This window comes from Gymnoscopelus braueri (assembly GCF_963280865.1).
Source record: "Gymnoscopelus braueri genome assembly, chromosome: 23".
Taxonomy (NCBI): domain Eukaryota; kingdom Metazoa; phylum Chordata; class Actinopteri; order Myctophiformes; family Myctophidae; genus Gymnoscopelus; species Gymnoscopelus braueri.
Genome location: NC_137625.1, coordinates 34,192,093 through 34,213,964, shown reverse-complemented (window position 1 = coordinate 34,213,964; position 21,872 = coordinate 34,192,093). Strand labels below are relative to the sequence as shown.

Here is a 21,872-nt window from a genome sequence, read left to right as displayed (position 1 = left end):
TTGATTCCTCCCCACACACATGTCTGTGTTGTCACTGCTGTTGTATCCTACTGACTCACCTGCCAGTGAGGAGCCCCCACCGAGAGGACGTAGAGTAGAGATGCGCGGATGGGCTTTTTCGTCACCCGAATCCGCGTGTACACGTTCTTTATCCATCCGCCATCCACCCACATTGTTTATCATCCTATTTATAGATCCGCACCAACCACACTGCAGGGATGCACATGGGATTCTATATGGATACGTACTTGCACAAACAATGTCAATCACCACTGTCACCATCACCGATGTAGTGACTGTATACATCCGTGTCCATGGTAACAAGCCCTCCGTCACTTTCTCACATCGCAACTTTTCATAAGACATATCCATAAGCCTCGTCGTCATCGGCAGGGTTAAGAACTTCACTAAATCACTCCCACGCCAAACTTTTATCCCCCCCTTATTTTTTGTATTTTGTTTCAAATCCTCAGTTAAGTTTCTCTCACTTTAGCTGCCTTTAGTGCACTGTGTTGTTGTTTGGACGTTAAAGGATCCCATGCCGGCAAAAGCACGTGTAGTAGGCGGCTAATTTGTGCCCGATGGAAAATGACGTAATATTAAAATACTACAAATGCACGCACACTGAGATTTCATGCTTTTTAAAAGCTATAATAGGCCTATAGATAGATGTCATTAATATAATTCCCGCATTATTTTACCTGCGGTTTATCCAATATAGTTTAATAATTATATTTGACTGACCCAATTCCACCCAAACTGCGGTTATCCGCGGCTAAAACCGCGATCCGTGCATCTCTAACGTAGAGCCTTCATCCTACTCCTCCCGCCCAGCACTCCCTGTTGACAGGCTCCCCCCCAGTCCATATGATTACATGCAGTGAAAATGATCATCCTCCTCCCCGCCCGGCTTCCCTCCCACCTCTGCGGTGATGGGCAGGCACTTCTACCTCTGCGCCACCTGAGCGCCCATAGAATGCCGTTTCTAATGCAATCATTAGGGATGGGACGATAATGGTTATCGTTTATTGTGATACAAAATAATCGTGTCGTGGAGATTTTAATTTGTTGTGAAATTGTCCTCCGTCATACACTAGGATTAATTCACTTTTCTTGAGCTGCACATTCAGTACCACACAAACCCTCTATACTTTATAAAACTGACCCGTAAAGAGTGCATTTGGTGCGCTCTTATTTCACTCTACACAACCGATTCGCTAAAAATAGCAGATCTACAAGCTCACAACACGTTGTGAGCTATTTTTGGCGAACGTTCCCCCCAGAATAGGGATGCTGGGGGTTCAAGTGGTTAGCAAAAGTGGCATTTTAAGTTTTAAGCATATTTTGATTATCGCGATAATATCGTGACGTGTAATTTTCATATCATCCCAACACACACACACACACACACACACACACACACACACACACACACACACTATATGGTAGTGGAACAAAAAGTTCAGACAGAATTCCTGTATCATTTCCTTTAATATTTTTTCACATTGGGGTCAGTTTATTGGCTTGCATGAGAGCAAAACAAGCAGAATTACATTATTATTAACATAACACAAGACACACACGCGCACGCACACACACCTAAACGCAACAAACAGATAGGGTTTGCGTTTGTGTGTGTGTGCGTACTTGCGTGTGTGTATACGTACAGGATAGTGCAAAAGGGATCAGGTACAGTGTGATTGTACAGTGTGTTTGGATGTATTGCGGGTTTGGATGGTGGATGGATTCGATTATGGATCTAATAATAAACCAGTGGGTTCTCAACGTGTTCGGGATCACGGATCATTTCGACAATGTCAAAAGCTTTCGCGGTGTCCACCCATTCTGACCACTCAACCCGCGGCAGCCTTTTCGGCTGCCGGGGGTTGATTGGTCGGAATGGGTGGACTGCGTGTGTTTTCAAGGAAGGAATGTTTATTGTAATGATCAATCAAATCGATCGTGTTCCGACTTGGATCAATGGAACTAAACGTAAGTTAGTTACTTTACGTTTTTTTTTTTTTTTTCAAGATTTTAAAGAAAACAATACCACGTCTCCTTTCTTCACATAATGTATTTTCTAAACATTGTCAGATTATTCTGAAAATCCTAAACACAAATCCCCACAGGTCGAGAACCACTGATCTAAACTGATGCAGAACGGGGGGGTTGAGGTGGGGTGGGTGGTGGTGGTGGTGTTACTCCATCTTAGGTGTGATGTTTCCCAGCTTTGGGGCGGGGCGGGGGGACCAGAACGTGACTTCGTCCGGTCCTGTCCCGTCCCGTCCTCCTCTGGAGGAGGAGGGGTCTCCAAGATGGCGGGACAGCATTCCTCGCCGTCTCCTTTTACGCTCTATAACTGACACTCACTGAGCTGCTGTTGTGTTGGTGCTTTTTTTAGGAACCCCGTCTTTTTATCTTTTTGGTAGGAGAGACATACTGTTACAAACTGAAGGTTTGGGAGGGGTGGGGTGGGGGGTGAGGTTAGGGGGTGAGGGGTGGGTGGGGTTGGTAGGGTCTCTCTATCTCTCTCTCTGTCTGTCTGTCTGTCTGTCTGTCGGTGTACTACGGTGTCTTCTGGTCCGGTTCTGTTCGGTCTGGTTCTGGTTCGGCTCGTGTTCAGGGTGTGTGTGTTGGTTTCCATTGGGTCTGCCTGTCGGATCGGAACGGTCGGAAGGAACTCTCTCTCTCTCTCTCTCTGGTCTATTTAACCACCGGTCCTTAACTTGTTCTGGAAAACACAAGAAGAAAATAGAGAGACTATTAGAGAGAGAGAGAGAGAGAGAGAACCTAACAGGAGGGAGAGGTAAAGGAGAGGACACCAGCATAATGGTTAAAGTGTCAGAGACAGGACAGAGAAGATGGAGGGAGGGAGGGAAAGAGGGAACGAGGGAGGGAGAGATGGAGAGAGAAGGAGGTGGAGATGGAGTGACGAAAGGAGCTGGGCTGATGGGGGAGTGGGGGAAGACTAAGTGTATCTGATGGAGGTGGATGGAGAGAAAGAGACAGACAGACAGACAGACAGACAGACAGACAGACAGACAGACAGACAGACAGACAGACAGACAGACAGACAGACAAAGAGAGACATACAGACAGACAGAACTAAGTGGTAATTTATAAGTACAGACTGTCCAGTTAAACACATTAGGCTGCAATAACATCCATATAAATTGATAAAATGACTACTTCAATATGAAGGTGTCACTTTTATTTGACCGTTTGATGAGCTGTCACTGCACCGCTGGTCCTATGTCGTTAAACACTTAGGGTAAGCCTGTACACTTCCTATACTTCCTTGTAAAATGAATAGCAAAAACAGCTGATCTACAAGCTCACAACAGCTCGCGGCACGTTGTGAGCTTATATACAGTATGTGACCTGTAGATCTGCATTTTTTTGCTATTTTTGAAAAGTTTGAAAATTCTTGAAAAATGGCACAAATAGGGGCAATAAAGGGTTTTCTTTTCAAGATCCTGACAAAAACCAAGTGACATCTAGAGGACAATACCTTTATGATAACAGACACACAGACAATACCTTTATGGTAACAGATATACAGACAATACCTTTATGATAACAGACATATAGACAGTCATATTATACAGAGATACAGACACAACGACAGGAAACTGGAGGAAATGGTGCTACGCTACAAGACAACTAGTTCCTACTACTACCACTACTACTAATAATAATAATGGGGGGCCAAACGCCTAGTTAAGGTGCGTACCACGTATAGGCTATTTCCCTAGCGTGACGCTCTTTGCTGCGTGTTACTCCCCGTCTCTCTCTCCCCGTTTACTGTCTCTCTTTACTATACTATCCACAAGACAGAAAAGCCCTATCTAAAAGAAAATAATTCAATAATAATTCAAACTGTCGTCATAATAGATGGTATATTGGAACAGGCGGTTGTTAATGTCGGAGATGAAAGGGGGATGGAAGGGTCAGCAATGGAGGGGGGAGAAAGAGAGAGAGAGCGAGAGAGAGTAGAGAGTAGAGAGTAGAGAGTAGAGAGTGAGAGTGAGAGAGAGAGAGAGAGAGAGAGAGAGAGAGAGAGAGAGAGAGAGCAATGCAGCGAGAATATGGAATGAAGAGAGAAGCACTGGATGGAGAGATAAGGCTCCCAGATAAACTCCTATTCATGAGAGAGAGAGAGAGAGAGAGAGAGAGAGAGAGAGAGAGAGAGAGAGAGAGAGAGAGAGAGAGAGAGAGAGAGAGAGAGAGAGAGAGAGAGAGAGAGAGAAAGTTTATCTGTCTCTCTATTGCCTCTCCTTCACAGCGTGCTATCTGCAGTACTTTAGCTCTGCATGTGTTGGAAATGTGAGGATATAGAAGCACTGATGAAGGGAAGGAGACGAGGTTTGGTGGAAGAGAGAGAGAGGAAGAGAGAGGAAGAGAGGAAGAGAGAGAGGAAGAGTGACAGAGAGAGGTAGAGGGAGAGAGAGGAAGAGTGAGAGAGAGAGAAAGAGAGAGAGAGAGAGAGAGAGAGAGAGAGAGAGAGAGAGAGAGAGATAGAGAGAGAGAGAGAAAGAGTGAGAGAGAGGAAGAGAGACAAAGAGTGAGTAAGAGAAGAGAAAGGAAGATAGAGAGACAGACAGAGAGAGGAAGAGAGAGGAAGATAGCGAGACAGATAGAGAGACACACAGGGGGGGGGGGGGGGGTGCAGCAGGGGTCTAAGTGTTATCTCCGTGGAGCAGATAAGAAGCTGGTAATTATCAGCCACAAAGGAGCGGCTGATGACAGCTCCACTGTCTTGGCCCACTCGCGTTGAGGAGTCAATAATTCCCCCAAAGTGAGATTCGGGGGGGATTGGCCCTTTATCTGGAGAGAGAGGCACAATGCTATCTGGCCAACATTCATAATGACGGCACGGAATTTAGTGGCGCTTTTCAGTTGATTAGGAGGAGGGCGAAGGGGGCTTGTTAGGAAAAGGGCTCCGGGCCGAGGTTATCGAGCGCCCTTCAGAGAGAGAGAGAGAGAGAGAGAGAGAGAGGGGGCTCGAGTAGATGAGTGACAGCCGGTTCGGGGGGACGGACGGGGGGTTTTGATGAGGTTTTGACCTCCGCGGTTCAAACCCGGCGTCCTCTGATATTTCGTCCTTTCGTCAAAAAAGACGCGTCCTGTCGGGGCTGCAGATAAAACTGTGTAAACATCCTAATCACCAAACCCCATCAACTCCCCCTCCACCGCCCTAGTAGGCTGCATAATAACAACATTATTCCTTTACGAAATAAAAACTAAAAACCTTATCACACAACTGTTTCTTTCTCACCTAATGACTTTAAAAAGCAAGTCTTTAAGAGATAAAGCGCCAGAACGAAAACCAAGGAGTGTGTTGTGTTGTTGCGATCGGATCGCCGCGGGCTGATAAACACAAAACAAGCGTATTACCATATCATCATCTCACGACTCGGCTTCCCGAACAATTTGTAAGATCATAACCACCGACGCCGCACGGATTGTGAACGCAAAAAACCCTCGCTTGAATCCTTGAAGAGGCTACAGGTAGCTCTGCGGCACCGACACACAAACACATTCCGTGTGTGTGTGTGTATGTCACACACACACACACACACACGCACACACACGCACACACACACACACACACACACACACACACGATGAATAAAACATAGCGCCATTTACATGACATATATCTTAAAAACCGCCTGCATCTGACTTTTAGATCTAATACTAATACCCCAGAGAGCGGGCCTGACGTAAAAAACCTCGTTTCCGGGACAAAACAACGCAATTGTGGTGGGAAAAAAAACAAAATCTAATAGAAAACCTATATGAATGTAAATTGAGCCTCTTTCGGAGCCATTGTATATTGCAAAGTGCGAAAACGGGAGTCAAGTTAATATCAACCTCCGTGACATTAAAGCCTTCCACTATACTTTAGCCACGCGCCGGTGTTGCGCGTCCCTTAAATAGCCGATCTACAAGCTCACAACGCGTCGCACAGCAACGCGTTGTGAGCTTGTAGATCGGCTATTTTAGGCGCGCAACCCGAGTACAAATCAGGCTTTTGCTATTACCATATGAGACTGGGCGAGACGTAAAAAAAGAAAAAACTAAAAACATTTGCACTCCGCAATAGACGGAGACAAGAGGTGGTGTTGGTGTGTGTCTGCGGGCGGGCGTGTGTGTGTGTGTGTGTGTGGTGGCGGACACAATAGCGTCCAAATGGCAGCGGCCGGCCCCATGGTCGTCTTATTACATTAAAACACACACAAACCCAGACGAGCCAGCCAGCGGAACGCCTCTGTCAGCAGGTATTATGGAAATAGACCTTTGGGTTTTTTAAATCAGCCTATTTAAGAAGAGGGTTTATGCCGGCGCCAGGAGCCAAGTGGAAATGATACCGTCCTGGATAAAAGCAAAGGCTGTCCACTGTAAATGGAGCCGCGCGTGTCTGTGTGTGTGTGTGTGCGTGTGTATTGTGTGTGTGCATAATAGCTATAATATAAAAGTTGTTTGGACATTTAGAACGGGTACAGTGGCTCCACCGATGTCTGCTGCTGTAGCATTCACGGATAATATTATGACTAAATACCACATCTACATTTCATTTATATTCTAGTGGGAACATAAAGTATATTCAACTATGATGAACTACACTCTTCTTCTACTGGGAGTTCACTTACATATCTGTCGACCATGATGCTTCATCAACATTGTTTGCCAGCCTTTTTCAGAAGGGAAAGCGTTATTTTTATTTTATAAAAAAAAATTTGAAAGGATTTTCCAGGTTTTATACAGACTAGAGGGTAGCACGGGTCTGCCCGGAACTGAAGACCCAAGCCCCGAACTGAGCCGGGTCCAAAATATCGACTTTGGTTTGAATTGCCACAGGTCTCGGTAGGGCCATTTGAAATGGACGGACCCCGTTTGGATCCAAAATCCATATCGTCTGCTCTCGCATATTGAATGATCCACTTTTAACGTTAACGGCCAATAGAAACGCAGTCAATCTCAAGCGCACTGCACTGCTGAACACCACGGAGCATGGTGAAACGCAAACAAAAGCCACCGGGAAGATGCAAGTTGGAGCGTCATCAGTGTGGAGCATGTTTATGGTCATTATCTGCGTGGACGGGCGGTATAGTGCTTGGCCAACGTGTCGTCACCACAGGGGGCGGGGGGGGCATGGCATAGTAGCTGCAGACATATTGGTGGGGTAAGAGTCAATGTTAAGTCAAGCTGTTTATGACCCACCAAGATGTCGGCCGCTACCAAATGACACTTGTTGACGGCCCCTTCAGGATTTTTTTGCTATGCACTATAAAGTCGGCGAAAATGTTTTCTGTCTGTCTGCAACACAGAGCAGAGCGCACGCCGCAGCTTGTCTGTGACTACTCTGTTGGGGCACGGGGAGCGGGAGGTGACTGACACACATGGCTAATCTGAATACCACTGTGAAATTAGCATTAAAATGAGCATCGGGTCCAGTACGGGTCTAGAGACCTCTATTTGAATTATCGTCGGTCCGTTTCGGACCGGGCACAGTTTTCCTCGCCCCCACTTTAGTCCGGGTAAAATTTTTTTTTACCCATGCTACCCTTTAACCCATTAACTGCCAGAGGTATTTTAATATTTTTTTTGCCAGTGCCAGACTTTTTCATTGAAAAAAAAAAAGTACTCAGGAGCCGAGATACAGAATGTTTAAGTTTTAAGTTAACAAGGAAGTGGATAGGAGTCTAGATCTTCGAAAAATCATATCTCCTTGGTCTTTGGGTCAAATTGGATTTTTTTTTTAATAATAATAATAATAAAAAAAATAAAAAAAAGTTCACGTAGATCTACGCGATTGGCACGTGGCGGCTTTAAATAGGTTCGCGTAGATCTACGTGATTGGCAGTGAATCAGTTAATACCGGACTTCAGCTGAAATGCCAACTCAACACGATCATTTTTATCATCACCAATTCTGATCAACATCAGATCTACACATTATTATTATTATTTTTGTTGTTACTATCAGTATTACTATTGCACGCTCACCTGCTTGTTCTTGTTGACACACTGCATGTACAGAGCTGCGATGTTGGAGCAGTGCAGCGTCTTCCCAGCGTTCTCTCTGTAGCACTTCAGGATCTGGCCCTGCAGGTCAGCACACACCGGGTAGGTCTCATACCGACTGGATGGAGAGACAGACAGACAGACAGAGAGACAGACAGACAGATAGACAGATAGACAGACAGACAGACAGACAGGAAAGGTGAGTTCATCAAACATGACAAATCAACACATTTTGTCCACAAAACTTCCCAACATTCGATTTGTACTTCTTCGCTCAACGCCATCACATGGCCGGAAATAAACCGATCTCCAAGTTGCGTCCACGACGCCTTGTCGGCTTGTATAGGTTGGCTATTTTCGGCGCGTGACGCCGGCGTGCCGCGGAGCATAACGTTGCTGTCAGGCAGACACCGCTTATCTCTTTTGGGTAATTTAATGTCCTACTTCATCATACTACACAAAAGAGCAGCAAAAGTAGCAGATCTACAAGCTTGTTTCCAGCTTGCGGATTTGAATTTGAATCCTGAAAAGTAACCGAGATGATAAATGAGGCATTCGGGCATGAAGAAAAGTCAAAGAACCTTCAACCTGACATTGTTCATGAACCAACCCCCCCTCCTTTCTTCCACCATCACTCCCAGTGTGACTCCCTTAAGACTCTGTGTGCTACTGGATCTGCTGGCTAAGAGGTTAAGAGTCAACCTAACCCCCTGCCAATGAGTCCAGTAGGATCCATGAAGCCGTCGATGGGAGGGTTTGGTCTCTAGACAACTTATCGGGACAATTAGCAACCATGACGGTCACCATCTTTGTTCGAGTGATGCTGCTGATGGTAAATGTACAAGCGGTCACCCAGCCAATTTTAGCCCCAATAAAAGTCAGTCCCTTTCGCCCATAGGAGAATGGAAAAAAAACGTTAAAAGCTTTTTCTCAAGGGTCTCACACCAGACAATATTGGTTGTTATGCTACTGGGTGCTAGAGAATCAATATTGATTGTGAATGGCTCCCTATAGATTAGGGATTGTATCAGCCATACACACAGTAGATATAGCTGTCTACTTGCATTGGTCTGTGGGGGAAAAAAAATGAAGGGCTTGATTTATTTAGTTGTGTGCCTGTGTCGCACAGCGAAAATAGCAGATCTACAAGCTCACAATGTGTTGCCCTGTGAGCTTGTTGGGAATGCTAATGTGTCTAGCTATAGGCTAACACATCACCAGCCTAGCACGCTATATACAGAGTCCCGACGCACCTCTACTGTCTTAGTACAGCTGCATTAGCGGCATGACAGATGCTAGTACGTACAGTATGCTAATGCCTGACGTTACACAGGGCATCGGTGCATTTAACTGGTCTCCTTTACTACCAACACAGCCCGGTAATGCAGTCTGTTCGGCAGCAGATTTAAGGATTGTTATTTCGTTTTTTTGCTAACATCAGCAGTGGGATGTACAGTATGCCAGCACTGTGCCCACAATGCTAACTGCTACTGTCAGTCTTTTAACACACGCCATAAAAATCCATAATAAAGGAACCAGCACATGCTATACGGCTATTATGCTAATGATGGTGTCTCTTTGGTACACACCAGTGGTCCGGACACTGCGCCTGCCGCACTGAACAGCAGCGTTGCCAGATTTAAATTGCGAGAGAAATAAGCTACTAGGTCTATGAAAACAAGCCCAAAGGAAGCGACTATTAGGCCACATGCATTGGATATTTGGAAATGTTTTGGCGCTTGCAGATCTGCTATTTAAAAAAAAACAATCTTGGAAAAAAAGTGAAATATTCTTTATATTTTTTTTAAACAATTTAACAACACAAATCTGGTACAAGGGTCTGTGGACAATTACATATTAATTTGGGGGTCCTTGCCATGAAAACGTTTAAGAACCACTGGTTTAAACATCATTTAGGAAACAAGGCCAAATAAGCAACCGTACTTTAGAAACAAGCCCAAAGAAACCGCAACCCGTAACTACCAATATTTACAAGCGACTTTACAAAAAACAAGCCCAAAGTTGCTTATAATAAGCAGACTTGGCAACAGAGCTGAACAGGCCTAAGAGCCGAGGTACTCTGTGCATGCATGTGTGCGTGCGTGGGTGTGTGGGACACATTTATACCCTGTCAGCAACTCTGGGAAACTCAGAGGGATACCGGGGGGCAGCTGAGCCTTTCTAGTCTGAATCAGATGTTTGATTTGCCCCCTGGAGTGAGAAATCACCCCCCTGTTGGAAATAAAACAGGAGGATTGGCCGCATGGGTCATTACCCCGGGTCTAATGCAGCAGGAAAACTGGTGCAGGAGGAGGCGTGTGTGTGTGTGTGTGTGTGTGTGTGTGTGTGTGTGCATATGTGCATCCCACACGCCACATGCTCTTATTTAGCTTAGCCCGCAGGGACACACCGCTAAAATCTATAGTCCTTGTCAGTGTGGGTCAGTGACAATTAGTGACAATAAGGGAAGCGTTCACTCTTCCCCTCAAGGACTACCGCTGACTGTACGTGCCCTTGGGCAAACGCACTGAACCACCAACTGCCTGCAGTGGAGATACACATGACTTTAACCACTTTAACCACGACTTAAAACTTAAATATGGTTGAGCGGGTTCCCTCAGGGCTCTATACTAGTGTCTTTTCCTTTTTTTCTGTTATTGTGGGGAAAGCTCTCACTGAAAATAGCCAATCGACAAGCTCACAATGCGTCGCACAGCTTGTCGATCTGCTATTTTCAGCGAAAGCTTTCCCCACAATCCGGATGCTGGGGATGACCCTCCTGTTACAGGAATGACTGTAACAGGAATGACTTTAACAGCAATGACTGTAACAAGAATGACTATAACGGGAATGACTGTAACAGGAATGACTGTAACAGGAATGACTGTAACAGGAATGACTGTAACAGGAATGACTATAGGAATGACTATAACAGGAATGACTGTAACAGGAATGACTATAGGAATGACTATAACAGGAATGACTATAACAGTAATGACTGTAACAGGAACGACTAACATGATTGACTGTAGCATGATTGACTGTAACAAGATTGACTGTAACAAGATTGATTGCAACAGGATTGACTAAAAGGAATGACAGTACATCTTCTCTTCTGGGGGGTCCCTGGCACAAAATCTTTTCAGATGGGGGTCCGTGGCCAAATACAAATGCAGTTGGTACACTGTAGAAGCATGAGCATTCCGTTGCTTCAATAATCCTTTGCGGTTCTGGGGGCTTGGTTTAAAGGCTGATTACAGCATAAAGGCCTGGTAGTCAAAGCTGAAAAGAGCCCTGTGTTTGCTGCCACCCCCTCCACTGAACCCAAAACTAGAACATTATGCTGAGTGTGGAACTCTGTGTCTTCTGGAACCACAGGGAGGGCTCCGGGTCCCGTCATTTATTCTTCTGAAACCACAGGGAGGGTTTCAGGTCCCGTCATTTATGCCTGGAAGCCACCACATGACAAGGCCATTGCTCTGCGTCAGGCAGGGTTACTACTGAACGATGACAGCACAAGACTCTCTTCATTATATGGATGCCAAGCGTCTCATTTGTTACAATGCCAACGGGCATCATCTGCAAGCAGGGAAGGAGGAAGGGGGGGAGGCACACAACATACACCTGCTAATTACTTCCTTAAGCATTAGCGTTAATGCCAGGTGCATCCCGCTGATACCAACCACGGTGTTTATCATCCACTAATGGCTTACTGAGGAGAGAGAGCGAGAGAGAGAGAGCACGAGAGAGAGAGTTTCTTGATAATGACCTAGTCAGCGTTGGTTCTGTGGTTTTCCTTGTGACAGCTAGGAAGTAGAGTTAATGACTTTTAATCTAGAGTCCGTATTTTGAACATGTCATAGGTGAAAATGTTCAAAAGTGTTCCAACATTAAGAAAAAAAAGGCACACCTACAAGCTTCACAACAAGGTGTCGTTGTGAGCTTGTACAGTAGGCTATGTAGATCGGCTGTTTTAGCTAATTTAGTATTTGCAAGAGTATGATATGGTTCCTTGCAGTGGCAGACACCGTTGAAGACAGTTTATCACGTGTGCAGAGACACGGCGTCTATTCTTCAGAATAGGATGATAAGTTTACTCCCTAAACAGACATGAATCATCCAGCTCCCATGTGAGCGGTGAGGCATTCCCTCCGTCTCACTCCCACACTGACGTCGAAATGTTTAAAACCTTAGATTTGTCTTAAAAAAACACAAAAACGAATTAACTTATTTTTGGCATTAGTGCTTCATTAACACATTAACCGCCAAGAACGTAGTCCTACGGTCCGTTAAATCCAACTGTTAAGCGCCGAGACCGTAGCCCTACGGGCTGCGGTCTTTTCGCGCATGCGCGGTCCGGGTGCACTTTCGGAATTTTTTTGATCCACTTCCGTTTCCGGTTTGATGACCGGAAACGGAATTATTTGGGATCCGGTTTTGACGATCACGTCCGCCCTCGTTCTACAGACGAAACTGAAACTCAATTCTCTTCCTGTAGTTTTTTCTCCTCGCATTTCACTGTTTAACGTAATCCGCTCTAACTACAACATGGATGCCCCGTTTGACACGCGATCTTCACTGGGAGATACAGGGAGATCTCGCGGATGTAAACAGACCGGCTCAATCTCAATCTTAAGGATTTTAACAAGATCTATGGCGACATGAAAAAAACAAAAAAAACAACAAAAACACCTTGGCACTGGTGAGTACATTATGAGATTAACCTCTGGCGGTCGATGTGTTAACCCAAGAAGAAAAGGATCTGTGTAATTTCTTTGGGCAATGTTTTGAAAAATCTTGAACATTTGTGCAAATCTTTGAATAAATTTTTTAAAGCGAACATTTATAGCTCAAATCGTTGCTTCTGGGGGTCCGTAGCTAAATACATATCTAATTTTTTTTTCTAAATCCTAACAGTATGTTGCTATATATAGTGGTGCTCCAACGTTTCCATGTCAAGGAGCCCCAAAATGATATGTATTTGCCCGCCGACCCCATCTCAAAATATGTTGTTTCAGGGACCCCCAGAAGCACAGATCGGAGTATTTTTTTTTCACTTTAAAACATACATATATATTCAAAAATGTGAAACCTCTTGTGTCTATATTTAATTTTGTGTGTTTTTTTAATCACGATATTCATTTAAAAAAAAGAAAAGAAAAGAAGTAACGTGTTTGAAAAAAACTTCAGTTTTTCCTTTAATCCATTAGGACCGGGAAAGCACCTGTGACATTTTAGATGTCTTTGGCTATTCAAAAATAGCAGATCTACAAGCTCAGAGCTTGTAGATCTGCTATTTAATTTTCAATTAGTGAAACTTGGTGCAAAAGATTTGCACACATTTTCACGATTTTTCAATAGATCTACAAGCTCACAGCACGGCACTCGGTGCCACGCTATGATCTTGTATATCTGCTGTTTTTTTGAATAGCCAAACAAATCTGAAAATGACACAGCTGTGTTCCCGGTCTTAATGAGTTAAAAGGCTGCCTGCTTGGCACTATAGCATTATAGGATTTTAACTTTAGATCTTACCTGAGGTATTGGATGCACTTATACCGCATTGTACTACTGTAGCTGGAGGTGATGCATCACTTGCCAGGAACAAAAATAACCTGCATTCCTGTCATTTAAGCCATTAGAACCGGGTGTAACCACTTAAACCATTATTTTATACTTTGGCTAGTCAAAAATAGCAGATCTACAAGCTCATAGCGCGGCACGGCACAGAGTGCCGCGCTATGAGCTTGTAGTTCTGCTATTTTGGAAAAATCTTGAAAATGTGTGCAAATCTTTGAATATTTATATTTTTTAAAGCAAACATTTTTAACTCAAATCTTCGCTTCCGGGGGGGGGGGGGGGGGGGGGGGGCTGGAACAACATATTTTGAGATGGGGGTCCGCTGCCAAATACATATCATTTTGCACATTTTTCTTTTGTACATTTGTAGAATCCCCAGAAGCAAACACATTTTCAAGATGTTTCAAAAATAGCAGAACCAGAAGTTCATAGCGCGGCACTCTGTGCCGCACTATGAGCTTGTATATCTGCTATTTTTGTATAAGATAATGGTTAAAGTGGTTCAAATCTAAATTTACAAATGCTTTTCCGGTCTTAATAGGTTAAAGGCATGCTTTGCCGACAAATCTTTTAATCAATGCGGAGGTTTTGCCAGCCAGTTTGGTAAACTTTAGGGAGTGTTTGCAATGTGCAGGTATCGATAAGATGAATCGCTAAGTCGAACGATGCACAGGAAACAAGGTTATTATAGTTTACTGAAAAGTAACAAAATTACAAAAACTAGAATTTAAAAAACATTTCAGTTAACCAACATAAAAATAAAAATGTAGGCTTGACAAAAACGGTAACTAACTGAATCTGTGTAAAGTCCTTAAAATGTCCTTAGTTTTAGTCTTTGTCAATAATTCATACATAAGACAAATATCTTCAAAAACAAAATATCAAAAAATAGTGAAAATAGCACATCTAAGTTCACAACGTGTTAGGACGTGCTGTGAGCTTGTAGATCGGCTACTTTCACTATTGAATCTCACTGACAAATACCCCATATTACAATAAAACTATAAACAATACAAACTAAACTAAAAATAAAAATAAATAAACTAGCCAAAAAAAGCACACAAAAGAACTAAACTGAAATTGAAAACTAAAAGTGAAAAAAAAAAAAAAGAATGAAACATTCTAAACTATATACTGTAATAACCTTGACAGGAACCAGACAATTTGGTTCTAATGGGAAAACCTGTTCTTGATTCCGTGGACTAGATATGAGCCAAAGTGACCCGGATTCAAACACGAGGTGTGAACGATTGCAAAAGATTTGTCTAAAAAAAGCTTTACACCCTGTATATAATATAACATGTATATAACATTGTGTTTAACACAATGCTGCCCCCCCCTCCAACTGTAGGCTACATACTTTCCCCATTTTAGTGTCTATTATGATTCGATACTTGCTTTGGCAACGTAAACGTATGTTTCCTCATGCCAGTATAAAGCTCCTTTAAATTGACATTGGACGAGGTCCGTGTGGTCATGATGCTAAAGCTACTAAACGGAGCCACCAGCACACCTGGACCATCGTCATACCTCTGTCATTAAATGACCTGTGTGACACCAGAGAACCAGGCTATATTAGCATGCTTAACACACACATGCACAAGTGCACGCACGCACGCGCACACACAGACAAATCAAAGCATTCATCTTCAGCTGGGGGGGGGGGGGTCTTGCTCCATACCATCAACTGCAGTAAAGGTCTATATACCCCCCCCCCCCACACACACACTCTCTACCTTCACCCCCCCATTGCCATGATCCGCAGATAGGGGCAGGGCAGTCAGAGGAAGAGGGGGGATTCTCTCTCTCTCTCTCGTATGACCGTATTTATACCGTATGTATGTGTGTGTGTGTGTGTGTGTGTGTGTGTGTGTGTGTGTGTATATATATATATATATATAAGCAGGACGGGAGGGGACAGGAGAGGAGAGGAGGAGAGGGGAGAGTAGAGGGGGACCGATATGACAGAGAGAAAGGCTCTGCATTGAGATGAGATGCTTTATCAGGACGATGGAGAGAAACACTGTGTGTGTGTGTGTGTGTGTGTGTGTGTGTGTGTGTGTGTGTGTGTGTGTGTGTGTGTGTGTGTGTGTGTGTATGCAGGAGCATGTTAAGATAACACCGTATAACACACATAACACATGCGTCCCAGACACAGAGGGCACGGGAGGGAGGAAAATGGGTGTAGTAGTGGATGAGAGGAGAAGGAGTTGTAGGACACTATGATGAAATGAGAGAACAGGAGGAGGAGAGGGAGAGGAGAGGAGAGGAGAATAGAGGAGAAGAATAGAGGGGAGGAAAATAGAAGAGAATAGACGAGAGGAGAGGAAGAGAGAGAGAGAGAGAGGGAGAAGAGGAGAGGAGAGGGTGAACGTGTCCCATTTAACATGTAATAAAGCAGAACAGATTACCCTCCCTCTCTCTCTCTCTCTCCCCTCCCCTCTCTCTCCTCAAGGTGTCCCTATATCAGCACATACAATCCCCTTCTTTCTATAAAGTCAGCACATTAACCCTTTAAGACCGGGAAATGCATCTGTGACATTTTAAGATTTCTTTGGGCTATTTTTGAAAAAAATCGTGAACATTTGTGCAAATCTTTCAATATATATTTTTCTAAACGAACATTTTTACTCCTGGGGGGTGCCTGGAAAAAAATGTTTTGAGATGGGGGTCCGCGGCAAAATACATATCATTTTGGGGGTCCTTGACATGAAAACGTTTGAGAACCACTTACAGCAACATACGTTTTTTCAAAAAACTGTTAAGATTTAGAAGGAACAAGGATTTAGAAGACAATTTTTGTAGAATCCCCCAGAAGCAAAGATTTGAGTTACAAATGTTCGCTTTAAAAATATAGATATTCAAAGATTTGCACAAAATGTCCAAGATTTTTCCCCCCCAAAAAATGCGGATCTACAAGCTCGTACTAGATCTGCTATTTTTGAATAGCCCAAAGAAATCTTAAAGTGACACAGACGCGTCCCCGGTCTTAATGGGTTAAAATGGAAGTGAATCCCGGCCCCAGTGGGTTTATGGCCTCCACACACACACACACACACACACATATTTTGTTCAAAGACCATATTGACTGTAAAGCCGCATGGTAAAGGCATTGAGATCGATGGCTCTTCATACAATATACATGTTGTTCTATATGTGGGACGACACACAGGCAACAACACAGCTCTCATACACAAACAGAATATTGACCGTATAATAACCTGACATGTGCTTTAAACCACTAAGACCGGGAAAGCCTTTTGGACTATATATATAAATACATATAGCAACATAAGTTCTTCAGAAAAGTCTTAGGATTTAGAACAGTGGTTCTCAAAAAAATAGCAGATATACAAGCTCACAGCGCGTCACTGCCGTGCCGCACGGCGAGCTTGTACATCTGCTATTTTTGAACATTTTAGAAAAATCTTGAAAGCGTTTTATTATTATTTTTACACAAATCTTCGTTTCTGGGGGTCCCTGGGGCACAGAACATTTTCAGATGGGGGTTTGCGGCCAAATATATATATATACATTTGGGGGGTCTTTGGTAGGAAAACGTTTGAGAACTATACTGATTTAAAGGGCATTTGTAGAATCGGCCTCAGGTCTTAATGGGTTAACACCGAGAGACATAGTGCAGTCAAATAGTAAAAAAGTGATGGCCATAGATCTCTGTTAAGGACACACACACACACACACACACACACACACACACACACACACACACACACACACACACACACACACACACACACACACACACACACACACACACACACACACACACACACACACACACACACACACACACCTTCAGTCGGACAAATGGTTCAAAACAAACACATTTGGCAAAAGCCAGATGTTCATCCATCATGATTTTTGCTTTAAATATTACTTTGAGAAGAGAATTAGTGTAACCTAACACGACCACCCACACACAACACACACACACACACACACACACAGACTGATGGTATGGATTCACTCCGGGCCCGCCTCCAGATTGAGTTCTCGCCAGGCCACCATTGTCTATTTATCATCATTTGGGTCCACTTAGGGGTTAATAGGGTTAAGAGGTGACGCGGGGCTGCACTCTTAAAAAGCCCTCATGTTCGCTCTGCTTAAGACACACGTCAGGGCAAATAAATACAAATGATCCAGTTACGGAGAAAAATGACACTCGCTTGGCTCAACGATACTCCTCAAGAGAAGACCTGTGACCCCCCCCCCCCCCCCCCCCCCCCGCCGCCGCCGGACCCGCCGAGGCATCCATCAGCACGGATGGAAGAGAAAAGAGAGGAGGGGGTCGCTGTGAACGAAGTGGACGGACGGACAGAAGGAGATAAAGAAACAACAAGAAAGAGATGGCATGTGAAAGGTGAAGACGAGAGAGAGAGAGAGAGAGAGAGAGAGAGAGAGAGAGAAATGAAATTAAGACAAAGTACATTAGTCCTACAAAGCAGTGGTTCTCAACCAGTGGTCCTCGAGGGCGGGGTTCCAGGTGGTCCCCAGCTAAATGATGGAGAGTTGGTAACCAAATGGACCCTTATATAGGTCTTTAACTCTTGAGCGTAAAATGAGAACAATGCTCCCAAGGGTTACAATATTGTTAAACATCTGCATTACTTAATTTACAAGAAGTCTACACAATTGGAGAATGTAGAAGGATTGTTATTTTGATGATCGTCTGCCTGTTATTATCTCTCCAATGGCAGTGGTTCTCAACCTGTGGGTCGGGACCCCCAGGGGGTACCCACATGATTTGGGGGGGATCCCCAGATGATAGTGAAGTGACAATTGAAGGACTTTTAAGACCTTTTAAATAGAAAAGAAAAAGACCAAATACTGCATCAAAAGTAATCAATAAACTATACTATAAATAAATAATATCTATATATTATAAGAAAGAGGCCAAAATTGATCGAGGCCAAAATTTGTGAGCTTGTAGATCTGCTATTTTCACAATATTTACCTGTGGAACAAAGTCAAACAAAATGGGGGTCCCCAGTTCAAATATGATTATTTTGGGGGGTCACCGCCTGAAAAGGTTGAGAACCACTGTCCTAAGGTACCAACATCAATACAGCATGGAATTGTGGACAAAATATTATCCAACGACAACGAAATATTCTAAATAAGTTTTGGGTCTGAGAGTCTAAATGTCATCAAATGGAGGTCCGTGGCTCAAATGCCGAATAAATAATAGCCCTTGATATGAAAGATATTGATAACCACTGCTATAAAGATTAACATTTATAGTATGGGTGTGTTCTCAGAGTGACTAGTTGAAAGGTAAGGAAAAAAACACTGTTTTCGCTGGCAGTGGCTGGATCATTTTGTATTCACTCTGGCAGTGAATGAGTTAAGGAGTCCTCTTCACTGTGACTCTCACAGGGCCAAGAGTCCAAGCCTCCACCATGCCCTCACAACACGGATCAATATGGCCGACACTTGACGCTGGTTTACAAGCGTGTGTGAGCCTCATAACTAATACAAAACAGAGGTCACCCGTGCCTCTGGTTGAAGGCTTACAGCAGGTATACACTCTGTCAACGCCAACGCCAAGTGTCAGGTGTGGTACACAATCAATGTCGATCGCACAAAACAACAACAACAAAAACACCAAACCCCTGGCTGTTCCGTCACTACCACTGTATGCTAGCAGACATAAACAACATACGATAAACCAAACGATTAAGAGATGTAAACGATCCTGCCAAACATTTACAACAATGTGAAATCAGTAATACGGCCCCTAAAAGGCTGTGAGAGTGCGTGTGTGTGTGTGTGTGTGTGTGTGTGTGTGTGTGCACGCACGCACGTCCAGTTTTACAGACTGCTTGCAGAAGCTCTTACTGCTAAGAGGGAGAGCTTTTAAAGCAGTTATTGACTTGTGTCTGCTAAAGTGGCCCAGCATCTCGTCTCTGGGTTCAAGTTGCCATAGCTACAGGAGCCTGTGATGGCCAGTGACTCACCGTGACCGCGCATTAAGGAACTGATTTTTAAAGTTTGGTTCTTAAATCACGGAACGGCCTTGCACCTGCCTATATTTCTGACCTTCGGTCCCCTTACATCCCGCCCCCCCCCCCCTGCAACCTTAGATGGTCAGATCAGTTGTCGCTCACGGTCACTCAAGTCAAGGCTGGTAAACAGAGGGAGATAGAGCATTTGCTGTAAGGGCTCCACATTTTGTGGAATAAACTTCCTCTGGAAGTTAGACAATACTATCAGTTAAACAGAAGTTATTTTGCGTTTGTTCCATGGGAAGGTGGTTTCCACCCCTAACCCATCTCTGTCATTTTAGATTTCTATGGCCATTCAAAAATAGCAGATCTACAAGCTCATAGCACGGCACAGAGTGCCGCGCTATGAGCTTGTATATCTGCAAAAAAAATATATATTAGTGAAAATGTCTGCAAATCTTATGAATATATATATTTTAAAGCGAACATTTGTAACTCCGATCTGTGCTTGTGGGGGTCCCTGGAACAACATATTTTGAGATGGCGGTCCGCGGCCAAATACATATCTAAAAATGTTTTCTAAATCCTAACAGCATGTTGCTATATCATATCATTGGTGCTCCAACTTTTCCATGTCAAGGACCCCCAAAATGATGTGCATTTGGCCGCGGACCAACGTCTCAAAATGTGTTGTTCCAGGGACCCCCAGCACAGATCGGAGTTAAGTGTTCACTTTAAAACATAAATATATATATTCAAAGATTTGCACAATATTTTTAAAATAAATAGCAGATCTACAAGCTCATAGTGCTCGGTGCCGCGCTATGAGCTTGTATATCTGCTATTTTAGAAATCTTTAAATGACACAGACGCGTTCCCGGTCTTAATGGATTCAATAGGGTGTTCTATAATGAAGTGAGTATGTGATTGGTTGAGAATAGAAGCATGGAGCTGAGACCGACCAATGGTTCGGCCAGCAGCAACTGCATTGAGTTCCCTGACAGAGCTCGCTCTGCGGCCCTACTTCACTCTCGCTCTCTCAGCTAAGGGGGTCCTTGGCCTGGAAAACGTTGTTGAAGAAGACCCCCTGGAATAAATAATCAGGTGTTTTTGATGACTCACTGATGTTGTGGTGGCAGGGTAATGTTAGTGCAGTAATTAATTCCACTAGCCAGCTCAGCTCCCCTAGAACACAAAAACACTTAACGGCCGTAGAGGGAGTTTGTTTTGTTGTGTTTCTTGTAAAAAAAACAAGGTAAACTTTTTTTTTTCATTCTCCACACACCGATGCAATCAGACCTTTAAGTACAGAGTGGCCACGTTGGCAAAGCTATTTGTATTCCACGGAGGCCGTGTTCAACAGAATGGGGTTGCTGAGTTACTTTGTTCTTATTTCGGGGGCTTTTAATGACTCTCGGGGATGCAGAGCCGTTGTTGAGCTTCAATCACGCACAGACTCCAGATCAGCCCTTAGAGCCTTTTTACTGCCGCATATCGTCTGCTGTTGTCGGGCAGAAACCTCTTATCTCCATGTTTTTTTTCGTAAATTAACGCCCTTGATCGTACTTGATCACAGTGGTCTAAGTACATTTACTCAAGTACTGTACTTAAGTACAATTTTGAGGTGTTTTTACTTTACTGGAGTATTTACAATTTTCAATACTTTTACTTCTACTCTACTACAATTATTTGACAAAGTATATTTTGATACCAATACTTTTGGACTTTTACTCAAATAAATTTAGAATTCCGGACTTTTACTTGTAACAGAGTATTTCTACATTGCAGTTTTGATACTTTTACTTAAGTAAGAGATTTGAGTACTTTTTCCACCACTGCTTGATCATACCACAGAGTCACACAGAAGCACACAAAGAATTTGAATGCTGGAGAGTAACAGTTTTGGACATATGAGGTTTACACCTGATAGACGATATTAGGGACTCGCTTTATTCTCTCTTTGCGACTGGGGCAGATTGCATTAGATATGACTTTATTTTACAGACACAGAGGGATGTTTTCTTTGCCTCAAATGGCACCACAAGGTACACAAAGTAACTATAGTTTTCAAATAATTGTAGTGGAGTAAAAGTACAATATTTGCCTCTGAAATGTAGTGGAGTAGAAGTAAAAGTATTGGAAATAAGTAAAGTACAAATACCTCGAAATTGTACTTAAGTGCAGTACTTGAGTACATGTACTTAGTTACTTTACACCACTGCCCTCATCCAAACGGCCAAATTTGAAACATTTTCAACACTCTGCAACCAGATAAAAACGAAGGATGTGCACAGCC

The 21,872-nt window shown here is 43.6% G+C and overlaps 1 protein-coding gene across 2 annotated transcripts in view; it reads right to left on the bottom strand.

The window, feature by feature from the left end:
• Positions 1–1,472: 1,472 nt before the first annotated feature.
• The window catches only part of chchd3a (coiled-coil-helix-coiled-coil-helix domain containing 3a), a 153,374-nt gene continuing 132,974 nt past the window's right edge, over positions 1,473–21,872 (bottom strand). For both annotated transcript variants that reach the window (XM_080421851.1, XM_080421852.1), the window contains 2 exons: positions 8,013–8,148; positions 1,473–2,731 (listed from right to left, as the gene is read on the bottom strand). In XM_080421851.1, coding sequence (XP_080277977.1) covers positions 2,708–2,731; positions 8,013–8,148 — 160 coding nt within the window. In that variant the 3' untranslated portion in view covers positions 1,473–2,707. The remainder of the gene's footprint in view (positions 2,732–8,012; positions 8,149–21,872) is intronic.